The following is a 17,614-nucleotide window of genomic DNA, read 5'->3' as shown; positions in this document are numbered from 1 at the left end:
AGATCGAAATCGCGATCCGCGTCTGGCAGTTTCGACAGAATACAGACCACTTCGAATTATTTTATTCGATTAAGCTAACGTGCCTATCACGTTGAGGTTGGCTACGCCAGGATTCGTTTTCAGCAAGTAGATATCCACACAAGTGGACCTTGTTGAAAAATACGTAATCCTAAAATGTAGCATCGTGCTACAGATGGCGTTCACTGTGCCGTTTGTAGTATTTTCTATACCCTGTACATACTAAAAATGCACATCTTTTAAATTTTTATGTTTTTATTTTTAGGCAGTCTTTAAACTGTCCTTTATGTAGTTCTGTTTTGCAAAAGAACTGTTGGAAAAGGATTGTTTACTTTCACACAAAATTTTGTCATCATAATTTTTACTGTTTAAGACAGTTTTCGGAAGTACAAGTAGGATCTTCGAAATTCTTTTATTAGATAGCTTATACTTCGAAAAAAGCTTTAGGATGGAATGGTTATTTAAAATGTAATACAAGTCGAAGAATCTTCCCTAGGGAAAATTTCGAGAAAGGCAATTTCCAGTAGTTGGTTCTTATTTGTATAACATTTGAATAAAAAGTCACATAAAAGTAAGAGTTACATAGTAAAGAAAAACTCTTGACAGATATTATGTTTCCTCACTGGAAGGTTCGGAACGTCTCGTTACTTGCTTGCTAGGCAAATCAAACAATATCTATTCGGATATGAATTTCAGGCAATAACCTTTCTAGGATTTTATGTATGTAAAATGGTTGTTGAAAATGTTAGCTTCACTTTATGAGCTAGTAACTACCATGTTGACTATTTTTTCCTCTCTTAAATATAATAGTTTAGTTTTCAAAAAAATTGTTCCTCTTATATTATTCCCCTTTTATTATCCTCTTAACTCCTGTTTTTGCCACTTTTTCTTTCCTTGCGTACCAAGTATTTATTTTCATACAATATTGTTTTGTCTATACTGGTTCCATTTTATTTAAGGCTGTCTCTAACTCCTTGCTAGATGCTAGTATTGTTATATAATTATACTAATCTTTTGTCCCTGTATATCCCTATAATTGTCCCCTCTGAAATGATATTGATCGCTTAAGTTTTACTGTGTAATTATAAATGACTGGGAAAATCAAATTACAGTAGAATTTGTTTCAATAACTGATCACCCTATATATTTAGCAAATTGTTTTGTACTTAGTAGAACTTATTATTACAGTTTTCTTTTTACATTATTTAGGTTATTTTCCTCAATTTTATAAACAATACAGTTTTAAATTGTTACTTGTTACCGTAAGAGGGCTTTTGCTGTGCAAAGCTTTCATTTTATTTGAGAAATGAAAGTTTGACCTTGTTTTGTCCTGGCCGCATCTGGAATTTAACAGAATTTGATAAGCAGTTGCTACCTACGAGAGTTAAACTTATAATAAATTTAGTGTCGTTGGTTCGTGCTTGAAAGAAGCGGTTTCGGTTGACTTTTTAGACTATGCTCGTGGCTCCTGACGTTCAAGATGTCCTTTCTGTTAACTTCCGTTTTCCCCCTAACGAAGCTTTCAGCAGGAAGAATAGCAAAAGTAGTTCAGAGTCAAAGGTAAGCGGAAACCATTCAATAGCGACTGTATTTACCGACAGCTCTTTTGCTTTTCATTACCTTTCCCCTTTGCTAAGAGCACTTTAGTATAAAAATCCTCTTTGCCTCTCTTATAACGAATATAGATGCATACAAAGGTAAAAGTAAGGAGAAAGAATTTGTTTTTAGTTCGTAACTTAAACGAAGAAATCACGAATCAGCACATATGAAATAGTATACTAAAATGGTATCTATCTATTGGATGAAAGCAGTAGGTATCAAAGAAGTGAATTCCGGAATAAAAATTTGTTCACGTCATTTTAATGCACATGATTATATTTCAGCAAGTATTTACCATCAGCCATAACCTTAATATTTAAAACTAGAATCATACTAAAATTATAAAGTGAGAAATTATTTATTCCTGTGTAATTGATTTAACACAATTCTAATGATACGATATAAGTATTTTGAGGTCAAGAACCTACCTGCTGCAATACAACAAAGTTGCAATACCTAATGTGTTTGCAACGTTCTCTTAAATCGGCTTTGCACGTGCAAGTCATTAATATGATATTGCTTAAATCACCCAGAATCACCTCACCAATTATATAACGTGAATCACTTTTTAAATCCGAAGTTTGTAAAAAGTAGGTAGTAAACTTGACGGAATTTGAAGGCTAGCTTCCGGATTTGTTATTTCCGAATTTTATAATGTGATTGGCATTAAAAACACGCTCAGCTTCAATGAAATTTTCTTTCCGAGGCTTTGTGTCAGCCCAATCACATATTGTGTCAATACTTATCATTTTATCGTAATTTAAAAACTTGGAAATTGCACGGTACACTATAGGAACTACGATAAATTTTCCCTAATCGCAGTCATGTTTTTAGGCTCCTCCCATTTGACGGATCCCAATACATGAAAATAAATTAAAAGAATATAGAATTACAGGGAACTATTTAGACTGGGCCAAAAAAAAAACGATTATTTGTATTTTTAATGGGGTATTTAGGATGACAAAATAAAGTCCACATCCAAATTTGAACCCTTAATTTTAATATTAAGAGATTTATCATAGCGAATTTATTTTTTTTTACCTACTCCAAAAGTATCTTTCACTCATATCTTCTAAACAATACATGTTTTTGAAGGAAATTAAATTCTCAACAAAAAAAGGTCTGATTGCAAATTTTTCTATGATAAAATGTTTCTACGAAATCTTGCGTTGAACATTGATCTGTCTTTAGGATTTAATATTTCAATTTTTGAGTTATGGAACTCATAAGCCAATTTGTCTTTGAAAAAGAATGATATATGATTTTAAAGGAAATTACAGGCTCTACAAAAAGACGACGATAGTCAAATGTTTTTTTTTTTAGTCAAATGGCAACACGAACCTGTATTTTTTGCTATTTTTAAACAGTATATGGTAGATCAAATCCGGATAATACACACCAATGCTATGCTATAAAATGGGGAACAAGCTTTGTTCGAAAAGTTTTTTTCTTAAATTCAGTTTAGCGGCAATGAGCATATTGCGATCTTTTTGAGCTTTTTGACTCGAAAAAATCATTTGAATATCGCTGCAATATTTGCATAGTCCCGTATTTTAGCATTATGAAAAACTTTGTCCTTTAACTGTTTTCGATTGAAGATGTATTTAACATGGCTGTCATTTAACGAAATCTTTTTTTTTATTTTTGAACACTGTACAGTAAATTAAATAATACGTACGATCCTGCCATAAAATAGGGAAGAAGTTTTTGATTAAACTTTCAGTTTAGCCACAATGAGCATATTGCGTACTTTTTGTACCACCCTGTAAGTAAAGAAGCAATAGCTATAAGTCCAACAAATACAATTCAAAGCTTTTGATTGATGTTACGCTTTGTTCAAAAGATTTTGAGAATTCGGTTAGTTTAGGATAGTTTCCATGCTCCGTTCTCAATTTGCCTGTACTCTATCTACCTACTTATTGGTAAATTTAAAGTATTTGAGACTAGGCTATTGAAAATGAGGAATGTTTGCTATGTGTTGTTTTTTTGACTTGAGGAACACAACGGTTAGATGTAACATGTGATTATGGCATAATCTAATCCCAATTCTCTTCCCGTGCATCACGTTCGTTCTAGGATTTATCAGAAAATTTATCATATATTTGAGTTATCTAATCAATTTACACCAACGTTTGTTGTTTGTTGAGGACAAACCAAAGAAAAGCAGAAGAGTTTAAATAATGATTGTATGTAACTACTTCCAAAAACTCATAAGAATTTTGAATTGTATTCTACAGGATTCTAAGTAAAATGATAAACATGTTGATCCTGAAAAAAAATCCATCTTGCATTCCAAGATAAAAATGTTCAGTTTCTCAGAGTCTCTGAAAGCGAGACTTAAGTCTCCGTGCCTCATCGAGTATCTCTGGTGCCGCTGAGAGAGTCTGTCAAAAAAACTGTTTAGCGTCTCTGAACGAGACACTCGAGTCGCTCGTAGAGAGATTCTCATTTCGTATCCAGTCTCTGAACGAGAGACTCGAATCTCTCAATAAGTGGTGTCCCGATAGACAAGGTTAAAATTTCAAAGAAAAAAGTTCAACATATTTCGGAGATCCCAGTCTTTCTACGACAGACTTCAGTCTCTCAATTTTTCAGTTTTATTCTTTCAGTCTCTCTGTGAGAGACTCGAATCTCTCAATTAACAATTTTATCGTTTGAGTCTCTCATACAGAGACTGTGAGAGATCCATAGAAACAATGAGAGACTGTGAAAGACTGAGAGACGCTCTCAGAGACGCTGAAAAACTCTGAAAGACTCCGAGAGACTGGGGAGAGACTGAAAATATTTGTCTAGGGATGCTACCATTATTACACTCCACGTCTAACTATGGAGAATCTTGTTATCGTTAGGTAACTTTTTGACATTTATGTCTTCGGTACTGTTCAGCATAATTGATGAAATTTGGTATATCACATGACATCACATGCATATATTCCCGTAGGAAGTAAAGTATTATGTAGTTTGTGCCAAAGTGTATATATCGAAACTGTTCATTTGACATAAGCCATACCGACGATCTAAATGCTTATTTAACGTATTGTAAAATAAGATAAAAACAAGTACAATTAATGAAAGTATGCTCTTTTTTTGAGATTACGTTGTATTATATATCTTCATGAAGTTTCTTTCCGACGCATGCTCTGAAATGCTTAATTGCGTTTTTTCGAAAACGATTGAAATTATAAAGTGAAAACATGTACAACAATACATAAAAATGATGACTATATACTGCTTTATAATTAAAACTACTAAAAAAAATTATATTTATTGCTTAAAGTTGCACCTTCTGCCAATTTTAATTACGATGAATAATAGAAATGAATAAAATTAAAATACAATATAATAGAAATGAATGTATTGTTATGAACTAAAAATACCACTTAAAATAAGATAGTAAAAATTGTTTTTCGAACTTTCTTCTTTTAGGATTATAAAAGTCATGTAGGTACCTAAGTTACAAGCTGATTTAAAGTACAACCTTTGACCATGAAAAAAATGCGTATATTTTCTAATCAAGAAGAACTAGGATTCTCTTTTGTATTTTATTTAGAAAAAAAAGAATTTTCGAAATCTTTCTTTTTGGGTTTTAGTCCATTTACGATTATGCATCAAATGATTAATTATACATTCAAATCTAACACTAGTTTAACATTGAACAGTTTCCAAAATAGGAAAATTAATTGTTTAATTTTTGTTTATTTTCACACATATAAAGATTAACCATCTGCCTATATTTTTGTTTGACAGACTGTATTTTGGGTTTATAGTACGTAATACGTATAAAAAAAATAATGGAAATTCCATCCAACTCATGTTGGTATCCCGTCAGCTTTTGCGGTTACAAATTTTAACGTGGTTTTAAGAATGATTCACCATGTTTATATTTACATATTATGCACTGTACACTTAGCTGAACCAGACGACAATTTAAATTAATACGATATTGGCTTTCATCACTCTAATGATGACAATTTCATAATACAGAATGATTATTGTTGTATCTACAATTCTGTGTTTTCTTCTTATTATTCTAAACGGACGTTACGTTCATAAAATACAATGGTATTTATTACTGCAAGTTTTTCTTCATCATGAAACAGAAAAAGTAGGAAAAGAGCGAATATAAACATAAGAGGCGAAAAATTAGAAGAAGTAGCTGATTTTAGAAATACAATAAGTCAGATAAGTCAGGACAGAAGGAGTAGCGCAGGGTCGAGTCGCCTTCAATAAAAAGAAGTGACTTCTGTGCTCGCGATTGGTTAATTTTAGTGTCCGACCGAAATTGGTTTTTAGGACCGAAACCGAATTTCGGCAACGGTCTCAGTTTCGGCCGAAACCGAAACCGAAACCGAAACTTCCTTATAAGGATCACGTTTTGAGAGAAAAATAAAGAAAACGTTATTATAATCAGTCAGTTTTATTTTTTTATCTTTAAATCACATAGCTCTGCAGTCTTTGACATTTTCACTTATTGATAATCAAATCAAAATCAACATAACAACCCCTCATTTAAGGAAATACTTTAATTGCGCCTTAAAAGTACTTAAAATAGGTGAGTTATATGTTTATTTGAGTAAGTATAGTATACTTCGCTTGGATGGAATTTAACGCGCCGAACATGACCGAGCAGAGCGCGAAAACCCTCGAACGCAGTTTCGGTTTCGGTCGTAGTTTCGGCAGGTTTGCCGCCGAAACCGAAACTAAACCGAAACCGAAACTAAACCGAAACTCGATTTTTTGCCGAAACTCGACCGAAACCGAAACCAAAACCGAATTTTCGGTCGGACACTAGTTAATTTAGAAATTCGAAAAGCATGAACGGTGGGCGCGGCGGAAAAGAGAAGGTTAGAAGCGTTCGAAATATGTTGCTATAGGCGCATGACGAGGATAACGTGGATAGAAAAGGTTAAAAATGAAGAGGTATTAGAAAGAATAGGAGAACAAAGGATTCTATAGAAGTCAATAAGAAATAGGCGAGGTAGGTTGGTAGGACACCTTTTCAGACATGAAAGTCTAGTCAGAGACATACTAGAGGCAGAAACAGGAGTTAGGAGGGGTGGATTAGATTACTGTTCGCAAATAGTTATGGGTTGTTCTAGTTTTAGGAAAGTGCGAACTTTAGCTCAGGATAGGAAAAAGTGGAGGTACTTTTCCAACTAGTCTTAAGACTGACGACCTTATGATGATGATGATGATGATGAGGCAGAATATATCTTTGAAAGAACTTAAAAGGTGATGAACGAAGTTCACATTTTTCCTTACATTTTGTATTACCTTAATAATTACTCCGACACTGCGTTTTGTTTAGAAGTTGCAAGGTTACTTATTTATTTAACCACTAGCTGAGTTCGTCTAAATTTGGAAGGTATTCTCTTCTCTATTAAAGCGTCTAATTAAAGAGTGGAAAACACCAACCTTTTGACATAGTTTGAATGTGCTTAAATTTCAGTATTCGTTTTCGTAGGGCCATAAACAGGATTTCGTAGCTTACGGTATGGAGGAGTGTCATGATTAATGTATAAATGTGTAAAGATGCTACACACAACCGATAACGCTATTTTTCTGCTCTTTGGACCTGGGGTGGATCTTTGGATCTATATATATGACCTTTTTGGACGGCAGTTCGATGCCTCGATTCACAATATTGTGAATTTATAAAAAAATCTAAAACTTTAAAACTTATAGTCGAAAAATAAGATTGCACTACCTATATAATTCTAAATTTAAATTCTTCTACTAAAACACAAAAACAAACAAATGATATTCTATTCTGTGGAAGAAGAGTCCTCATGGAATAAAACCTGACATTCTGGTGTTTCCTTTTTTTCCTAAAAAAAAAATTTACGTAGTATATATCGAATAGATGTCGTATATCAAGTAAAATTGTCATGCTCAAACAGACATATTTTGAATTGGACGAATTCTAAAGCGGACGCATGTATATCGAGGTGACAATCAGTATATCTAATAAATAAAAAATATCACTTGTCCATTTCAAGTCTTCATGAGAGATCGTTTAAAAAATCTGGTTTAATGGGTGCATAGTGCATATGTTACTAAATATTATACTATCCTTCATATTTAACTTAACATAAGAGAATACTAAAATGGATTACATTGGCGAAAGGGAAAGAAATTGCTTACTTGACTTTAATGTCAGAAGCACTTGTTCAACTCAGGCGGTAATGCTTGGCACACCTTAATGAAATTATTTCAGGGCAAGTGCATGTACATACATTCCTACAAAGTACACACTTCTATGTACATATATATCGAAATTATGTCGGTATGTAATTCTGAGCGACTCCTTGCTGTAGTACGAATATTTCGCGTAGATAAGTTGAGTTGGCATGCATTACCTGTTGCCAACTCGGAGGTAATTCCGATCGATGGGTACATCCCTTTATTCTCTTTTATTATTCTGTTGAAATGTTTACGTTAGATTGAGGCGTAGTCTGAGTTTTTTGACTGTTCGCTGCAATACTAATAATACTAGAAACACTGGAAGATACGATAACAACTGTAAGGATAGATATACAGGGACAAAGGATTAGTATTTGAAGATGATATAGAAAGGAAGAGTTTATAGCAGTATTAGAATCTAGCAAGGAGGAGTTAGAGATATCTTTAAATAAAATGGAAGCGGTATTTACAAAACAGTACTGTATGAAAATAAACAAAACTAAAACAAAAATACTGGTATGCAAGGGAAGAAAAAGTAGGGAAAGAGCAAATATAACGATAGGAAACAAAAAATTAGAAGAAGTGACTGATTTTAGGTATCTGGGAAGTCTTATAAGTCAGGACGGAAGGAGCAGTAGGGATATTAAAGCAGATGATAGCGCAGGGTCGAGTCGCCTTTAATAAAAAGAAGTCAATTCTATGCTCGCGAACGGTTAATTTAGAAATTGGAAAAAGGTTGTCGTTTAAGGTGTATGTTTGGGGCACTGTACGGGTCCGAAACATGGACGGTGGGCGCGGCGGAAAAGACAAGGTTATAAGCTTTCGAAATGTGGTATTGCAGGCGAATGAGGAGGATACCGTAGATAGAGAAGGTTAGAAATGAAGAGGTATTAGAAAGAATAGAAGAACGGAGGACTCTATGGAGGTCAATAAGAAATAGGTGAGATAGAATAGTAGGACACCTTCTCAGGAATGAAGATCTAGTCAGAAACATATTAGAGACAGAAAAGGGGTAACGGTAGACATCGATTAGATTACTGTTTGCAAATAGTTAAAGATGTGGGTTATTCTAGTTTTGGGGAAATGCGAACATTAGCTCAGAATAGGAAAGAGTGAAGGTGCGTGTCCAGTCTTAGGACTGACGACCTGATGATGAGTCCTCTGTGAAACACAGACATGTAAACACACAGGTAGGGCATCTTCTCAGGCATGAAGTACTGAATGGAGACATATAAGTAGCAGAAAAAAGAGTTAATAACAGTAGAGGTAGGTCTTAGATTAGGTTATTGTTTTTAAATAGTTAAATATGCGGAATGTCTTAGAGAAATAGGAAGATTAGCTTGGGATAGGAATGTGCGGAGGTGCCTGTTCAACCAGCCTTAGAACTGACGACTCTGATGATGATGATAATGATGATAATTCTTCAATTTCTATGAGTGTGTTCCGAAATATAACCCAGCATATTGACCAGTGCTGATGACGTAATGAATCGACGCCATACTGTTGATTGGTTTCGAAATATACTGGCCAGTGCATTGATGTCAAATTGACGTCATATTGACAATAGTGTTTGTGCTCGTTTACAATAATTTTGCTCTAAAAGTTATTGAAGTTTCTTACAATAAAAAATTCCTCAAAGTCTGATGCACACACGCCTGTTTGATATACTACTACATCACATTTGTCTCACCAGTACAATATGGTGGGACACCAGTACAATATGGCGTCGATTTATGACGTCATCAGCACTGGCGAGTATGTTGGGTTATATTTCGGAACACACCCTGGTACGGTTTCTATTTTCGTGACAATTCCACATTTGAACTGGTGCTATTGAATTTCGTAGCACTCGTCAACAAAAGAATCTTCAAAATGGCACAATTTCTCGGAAACTGGAGAGTTTTCCATAATATTCAGTTAGCCGTCAGAAACTGTTTTTACAGAAATATATGCCAAAGCAGCGTGCAATCTGACAATATGTCGTATTTCGTAGTCGTGTTAGTAGGAGCGCATAGTATGCACACAACAAGTAACACCAATAGGTGGCATTTTTCGCAAAGTCTCCATCTTTTCCAACTACCTCGACAATGATGTCATTTTCACGTCATTCTAATGTTACCTTAATGTTTCTTCATTGTTGTTCCTTTGGATCGTATAATAGAGGCCATTTATAACGTCTACATTTAGCTTTATCCTTTTTAATTCTCTTTTTCTGTGTTCAGTTGTATTCAACAACCCCGTAAATAATCCTGTTAGGCCGTAATAATCGTTTATCGGATCAGCTTTTTTTCCAGCATCCCACACTCTGTCACTACTCGTAGTCGAATATAATTGATGTCGAGCTCATTAGTCCTGCTGTTAGGGTATTTGCTCAGTCAACTGTCACGTGTGCCATTTAGGGATGGAGTCGTTTTCTGTAACCGAAGGCCAACTAATGATTACATTAATTAACCGTTTGCCTGGAAACAGGGGAATGCGAAATAATCGGGGAAATGCTTCTGTTACAAGCAATCGTACAAACTGTACAACTTAACGAAAAGGGATCCCAATTTCTGTGTTATCTCCCTTCGGTTTCCTTTAATCGAACGTTATCAGGGACTAATACACATCGCAAATTACTTGCTTATCTGCTTCTGTATGCGATGGCAAGAAAGAACGGGGCAATGACTGTTAACAATTATGTCAGCGAAAGCTGGTTCAGTTTTGTTAGAAATAGTTTAACAAGACCTCTATAGATAGGTAAAGTAATTAAATTTTGGATGGGGGTGCTGATAAGGGTAGCTGTGTTATGTCTTTATTTTCCAGAAATTAAATTGTGGCGGTTATCGCAACATACGAATAAAAAGTGATTTTAATCATATACGTATTGTGAATCATACTTTCGACAATGGCTTAATATCTGAATCTTTTGTATATACTTCCAATGAAAATTTTATTGTTATTCTACAACTTGTAATATTGTATTCGAATTCATTTGGGTCTTAATTCTTTTGTATTCTATTTCTATATCTAATTAACTTTATTGCTTGTACTTTCCTATAATCCCTATTAACATTTCAACTTCGCATACTAACCGCATGACGTCTATAGCTTTTATCTTTTCTTAATGGCAATTTTATGATGGATTTCTTCGGTGATTTGTGAGTATATTCTAATTCCTAGCATTTCATTATTTCGGTACTTTCAACCCTCGGTACCACTACTACTACCCTACTCTTACATCGTTCAATTCTATTGGTACCCTACTTTCATCTATCAACGATCAGTTCCTCCTTCCTAGTTTTTCTAACATTTCCTTTTTGGAAAAATGATTTTGAGAGACGAGTTCTTACCAACCTTCGCTTCAGTTATCATCTCTATCTTTTCTATACCTACTCTGCTCCTTGTTAAGTTTTGTAAAATATAATTGTTATCGTTCTTGCTTTTATTTGTAGTTGTTATTTAGTTTTATTTACCTTACCCTCCAACAATTAGAACATTGAGGCTAAAAAATTAATTTAATTAAATTAAAATAATCACGTATTACAAAGAAACATTATCGATCATAATTCGATTTGTGTGTCGTTTTAGTAGAGAAACTACACATAATAGAAAAATAAATTTACATAAGTAGTTATCCTAAAAAACGCATTGGGCTTACATAGAATGGATTGATAATTAACTATCTACCTCTCCTCTCAATGCATGAGTGATGTGTTAATCACAAAAAAGAAAAACAAGGCAGATTTTGAGATTACTAAATAAAATTTTGTTATTTTGAATGCATTATTGATATTTTGAGGGACGATGTGGGAGGAGGGAATAGGGAATGCTTCTACCGATGCCCGAGACATAACCATTTGAGAATTGCAGTGCATTTCGTTTCTTTACCGATATAATTTTTAACGTAGATGTATACCGATTGCGAAATAGTGAACCCTGGCGTAAGGAAACTTATATACAGTATGCGAATTGCTGCTTCATAAGCATGCCATTTCGGTATTTCTTTAAACATGAATTATTAATTCTTATTAATTTTTTGAGTGTAAGTAAGAGAGTATAAATTATTTCTATTTGTTTTATTGTTTATCTTTAGGGCTCCAATAGTCCCTGAATGATAAGTCCTTTCGTGTGTAAAATTTTATTACTACTTTTGGTCGGTTTTAAACTAATTTTTATAATTAGTTTCGTTCTTAATCACCTCTGCAAATTAAATTTTAATGGTTCATCTGAAATCGGGATCAATTTATATCCCTGACCCTAGTATTGTATTAAATGAAAGTATTTTTTAATTTACTNTTAACGAAGATAAAGTGAATGTAGCTCTATCTAAAATTGATATACAAAATTATATTCGTAAACTTCTAAGTTACGTTGGGGTTATCTGAAATTACTTAACAGCCCCTAGATAAATCTTTTGGAATACAATATGTGTTTCAACTGATGTTAGGTTGATGTCCTTTGTTTTGTATAAATCCTCGGGCTGATTCTAGTGAAAATTCAATTTTCTCTGGAAGGTGATCTAAGTCGGGGTATTAAACAAGACAAACTACAAAATGCATTTCAGAATATATTGTAAGTCTATCTTGTTTAACTTTGTTGTTCTCTGAATATCTATACCCGTAATAGCTATACATATATCTGGATTTCTCTTCTGAAGATTGACATTTATTTTCAAAACATTTCTTTGGTTATTAATTAAGTAAATAACCTGTGCCGCAAATTGCTGGGAAGACGGATCTTATTGAATTCATACTGACTCTATTGTAAACCATATTTTTGGTTAGAAGTAGATATCAATAAAGGCGAAGTTTTGTTACGCAATAACCCACGAGATTCTGAATGACCTATATCATAATCTACTGGCTCGAGCATGGGCCAATTTCTGGAATTGGAAGATAATCACCCACAACAAAAGTTAATCTTAGACATTTCAATAACTAAGTGCTACATTAAAGAACAATTTTACTGATTTTGTGAACAATGAATGGAGAAACCAACTTTTTCGTTTAGTAATTATCGAAGGAATTACTTAATACTGCAGCATTCGATTCCAGGGACCTTGAAACGTGGAGATATGTCAAAATTTCGGATTCACGAAATCGGGTTCATTACTAGGTCGCACTGGGAAGTGAAAAATTGGTATCAAAAATAAAATGTCTTGCCTAGTTAGTATTGTATTAAATGAAAGTATTTTTTAATTTACTTATACTTTACCAAAAAATCCACTTGATACGTTATTGATTTAGTGGACTAAAATTGGGATTAGGTTCTGGATAAAATAATTAAAAACGCGCCACCGATTTCCTATATTTTATGGAAAAGGGCATTAGGGGATGACTGACAATGAAGAATGATTGAACGGTATATAAAAGACCTATATCACTCCCAATGATAGATTTAAGAAAAAAATTGCACTTATTGAACAGTCTTCTTTTTAAAAATACTTCTGACAAGAGGGCACCCATGAATGATTGATATAGATACAGATATATCACCCGCTTATAATAATGTTTTTGTCATACTGTAGTGTTGTATGTTATTAGCAGCACCCTAGTGTTCGTTCTACGTACAAGAACCGTACTATATAGCACCATAATCTGCCTACTGAACATTTTTAATCTCTTTCAGACGTTCTCGCTTAATTTACATTTTCAGACGCGCGTGTATCAGAAGAGGAGGAAACTGCGATCATCGGCCGAACGACTGCTGCTACAACAGCTCCTGTCGCTGCAACTTATGGGGCTCCAACTGTCGGTGTCAGCGGGTAGGACTGTTCCAGAAATGGGGCTAATCCCCAACATCTAACAGGACTGCCTTACACTAGCTTTGCACTAATTCATTTCCATCTCTAACGCATACCTTTTAAGGCACTGTTCCACTAACAACAAACGCTTTCTACTCCAAAAATAAGACAAAATTAATACCAAAATTGAAGGTCAATAAATAGAATAATTTCAATGTCATAAACAAAAAATACAAATTTTGTTCATCGGAGCGAATTAAGGAATTGTTGTTAACAGTTATTATTATTATTATAAAAACGTCTTCGTTTTTTATTGAGGGGATGCTACAACGTTAGAATGATATTAGAAGAAAGTAATTTTAGAATTTTGGTGTAGAAAAGCAAAAATTTGCGATACAGTGTCTATTATCAATCTGTAACTGTGCAAAGCGATCTATATTGTCGACCCTTGCTTCGGATATGGCTAACGGCACTTTGAACAAGTCTTATTATTTACCACCCAATTGATTTTTTATTCGTTTGATTTACTGGAAGGTCTAGGGATCCATGTTCATCTTATTTCGTGTGAACCCAGTGTGTACGTGTGTGTTTTAAACAATTAGTTTGTTGTCAGTATTTCTCCTCCGCGCAAATGCAGTTAAGTAAATAAACATATGTATCATACCTATCTGATAGGACCGGTAATATTTTTTTAACCGCATCAAAAACAAAAAAGAAATAAAGAGCTGAATCGACTGGGCTGGTTGCTACTTACCTACTAATTAAATATATGTCTTCCTGTTAGTGAAAGTTGTCATGAAAGAAACTGAAAATTGTTTAAATTGTGCCAAAATTGATAACGTTTCGGTAACTGGAACGCGCTTGGAGAAAACTACTCAGTATTTAAAAAGTTTCTTCATTTCGTAACCTTTATACTGAATTTATTGATGATAACAGAAGAAGACAACAGAAAAAATAAATTTTTATTGTTCGTTTTGAACTTTTTGAAGGAGTTGAAGAATGATACAATAGTTTCATCGTTTAAGCATTCTAAATTGGTTTTAACACTTTTAGGTAAAATGGAAACTCAAAATAACGTTAAAATCGATAAGAGTAAGGTTAATAGGTATCATTATTTGGTAGGTATTCGATTTACTGGATCACTTTACGAACCCAGTCGATTAATTATAGTAGATACCCTTTATTTTAAAACTGAATCAACTTCTTCCTCAAAATTTTTATTTTTAGTATTCTTTTGTGACAACTTTTACACCAAAAATGGTAGTTTTTAAAAAGTGTTTCAAAATTTCCAAATTCCAATTGCTAGCAATGTGCCCTTTGAATAATAACGTCACCCATACGAAAGGCAACCAACATCTAAATGAACATATTTTTCAAAGGTTACATACGCTAGAATTATTAAATATCACTTGCGAGATTATGAACGTATTAAGATGTATTTTGCAGAAAAAAAAAACACAGGGCTGCTTCATTCTTATAGAGAATCACCAGCCACATTCTGTATGAGAATTTAAGCCGCAAATGCAATTTATTGAAATTTTTAATGGTACTGTGTATAAAAATAATATTCTCTAACCATTGTTAAGTACATATCTGTAAAAGTGTAAACGTACCTTTAATAAAATGGAAGAATCTCTTTGTATATTACTAATATAATAAAAACAAAGACGTTATTGACAAATTATATTTATATGTAATGCAAACCTATGAAAATACCAAATATATCAGCTGGCCTATATCGTGTGTTTTATTTTGGTTCTACGGCGTGCTGATGAGAACAAATAAGATCGAAATAAACATCCATGCTTGCGGTAGTTTTGAAACATTACTGACCATCAACTTTAGCTGTTCTTAGTAATTTTTTGAGTGTAAGAGAGTATAAATTATTTCTATTTGTTTTATTGTTTATCTTTAGGGCTCCAATAGTCCCTGAATGATAAGTCCTTTCGTGTGTAACATTTTATTACTACTTTTGGTCGGTTTTAAACTAATTTTTATAATTAGTTTCGTTCTTAATCACCTCTGCAAATTAAATTTTAATGGTTCATCTGAAATCGGGATCAATTTATATCCCTGACCCAATTTAACGAAGATAAAGTGAATGTAGCTCTATCTAAAATTGATATACAAAATTATATACGTAAACTTCTAAGTTACGTTGGAGTTATTTGAAATTACTTAACAGCCCCTAGATAAATCTTTTGGAATACAGTAATAGCTCTTTATTAGCGGGGTATACGTTCCATAAATATGCCGCGAATGCAGAAACCGTGGATATGGAATGGTAATTAGTATGGAATCATAGGGGATACGTTTTAAGGTTCCAAAATAAAACCAATATTTATCAGAACAAAATCAATTTATTGAGAAATTCGCAATTAAAATTAATCGTTATAATCACCTTCAGGTAAGGGTTTAAATAATTTAGTGATTTTTTCTTGTTTCGAATTTTGAATTAGTCCACTCGGTCACACATTTTATAAAAATAACCGTACTTAAAAGATAACACCGAATCGCTGTCTCGGTACGTACCAACAGTACATACTCAAAAGATGCCGATGCATAAAGGGGATTCAGCAGTACATGCGCTGTAGGGTAAAAACATGCTTATCGGTTCTAGATATCATGAGTAAAATGTCTGGAACAGTGGTTTGAAATTTTGTAGTAAGATAGATAAAGCTTTATTCTAAAGCCTGTCGAAGGCCATTTTGTAATTTTTTAATGTGTATTGAAAATGCGTGTTCTACAAGAAGCATAAACTTTAAACACTTGTAAAAGCTTTTAATGACCGAATTATTGAAAACCAAAAACGTACCGACTTAGTGTGAACCTTTGTCTGTTACCATACAAAAAATCACATATTTATCTCGTAGCGTTAAATCACAATGTTTAGAATAGAAACCCATGTTTTCAGAAAAATTGCGGGTCAATTCCCTTAATAAATGACACCGAATCTTTTTCTATTTACCGATTGCATCCGCGAATAATGAAATTTTAGCAGCGAATACAGGAATTGGGTTGCAATTTTTTCACTCGCAAATAATGAAAAATTTTCTCTCGAAGGTGATCGAATCCGAAGTATTAAACAAGACAAACTGCAAAATGCATTTCAGAGTATATTGTAAGTTTATCTTGTTTAACTTTGTTGTTCTCTGAATATCTATACCCGTAATAGCTATACATATATCTGGATTTCTCTTCTGAAGATTGACATTTATTTTCAAAACATTTCTTTGGTTATTAATTAAGTAAAACATGAAATTAGTTTTGATATCAATATTGATTCGTTGACATTGCTTATCTTTGTGTAAATTAATAATTAATCTGTATTTATTACTCTGTTGGATTAGTACGAAGGTGTAAAAGGGTCAAACATAATCGTTTTTTAAAATTTCCTGTTTGATTTTTAAAATTATCAAGGCCGCTGCGTACTTCTTTCTAATCTTAATATCTACTTTATATATATTTTCTATAACAATTCTATTTGTGTTTTTCCTCCCATCCCCGTATTTTCACCATTAAAAATACTATACTCCCCACCATCACTTAAAATAACATCATTTTTCTACCCCAGTCACCTTTACAAAACTTCTGACCTTACCCCATAATCTTCCCAACATTGCCCTCCCTTTAGCAACTTGATTCATAATATGCACTTCATCCCTGTTACAATCGATAGTCGTTTGTGCTTATCGTTTACGGTGTACCTTTCTCTAAGTGAACAGACAATAGCTGTTTCCAAATGTAGTATATTTACTCAGAATTTGATGTTGTGATCTTCTTCTCTATTAAAAAATTAAATAATTAATTGACGATATTAGAACGAAGTTCCTTATTGCATGTTATACCGCTGGCGGAAATGAGCCAGTGAAAATTGGCTTTATCATATATATTTCTTTCCATTCTCTAATTTTTTACCGAAATTTCATTATATTTAATGGTATGGTATAATTTATATGTTGACGTTTTTACTGCGAGATCTAATTATTTGGTGAAGGTTCCAGCCATTTGATGTTTCCATTACAAAGTAAAATTCATTAAATTTTTCCACACATAATGGAACAATTTTTTAATATTCTGCGCAAATCA

General features: G+C 33.3%; 1 protein-coding gene across 4 annotated transcripts in view; it reads left to right on the top strand.

Moving 5' to 3' along the window:
- Positions 1-15,238, top strand: part of LOC108739741 — a 28,048-nt gene extending 12,810 nt beyond the window's left edge. For 2 of the 4 annotated variants that reach the window (XM_025980198.1, XM_018473788.2), the window contains exon 3: positions 13,411-15,238. In XM_025980198.1, the coding sequence (XP_025835983.1) occupies positions 13,411-13,573 (163 nt within the window). In that variant the 3' untranslated portion in view covers positions 13,574-15,238. The remainder of the gene's footprint in view (positions 1-13,410) is intronic. The other 2 variants (XM_025980199.1, XM_018473789.2) reach the window with 1 other exon arrangement.
- The last annotated feature ends 2,376 nt before the right edge of the window (positions 15,239-17,614 follow it).

This window comes from Agrilus planipennis, unplaced genomic scaffold, assembly GCF_000699045.2.
Source record: "Agrilus planipennis isolate EAB-ADULT unplaced genomic scaffold, Apla_2.0 scaffold252, whole genome shotgun sequence".
In the NCBI taxonomy this organism is placed as follows: domain Eukaryota; kingdom Metazoa; phylum Arthropoda; class Insecta; order Coleoptera; family Buprestidae; genus Agrilus; species Agrilus planipennis.
The sequence above is the reverse complement of the archived record's forward strand: the minus strand, read 5'-3'. Positions and strand labels throughout refer to the sequence as shown.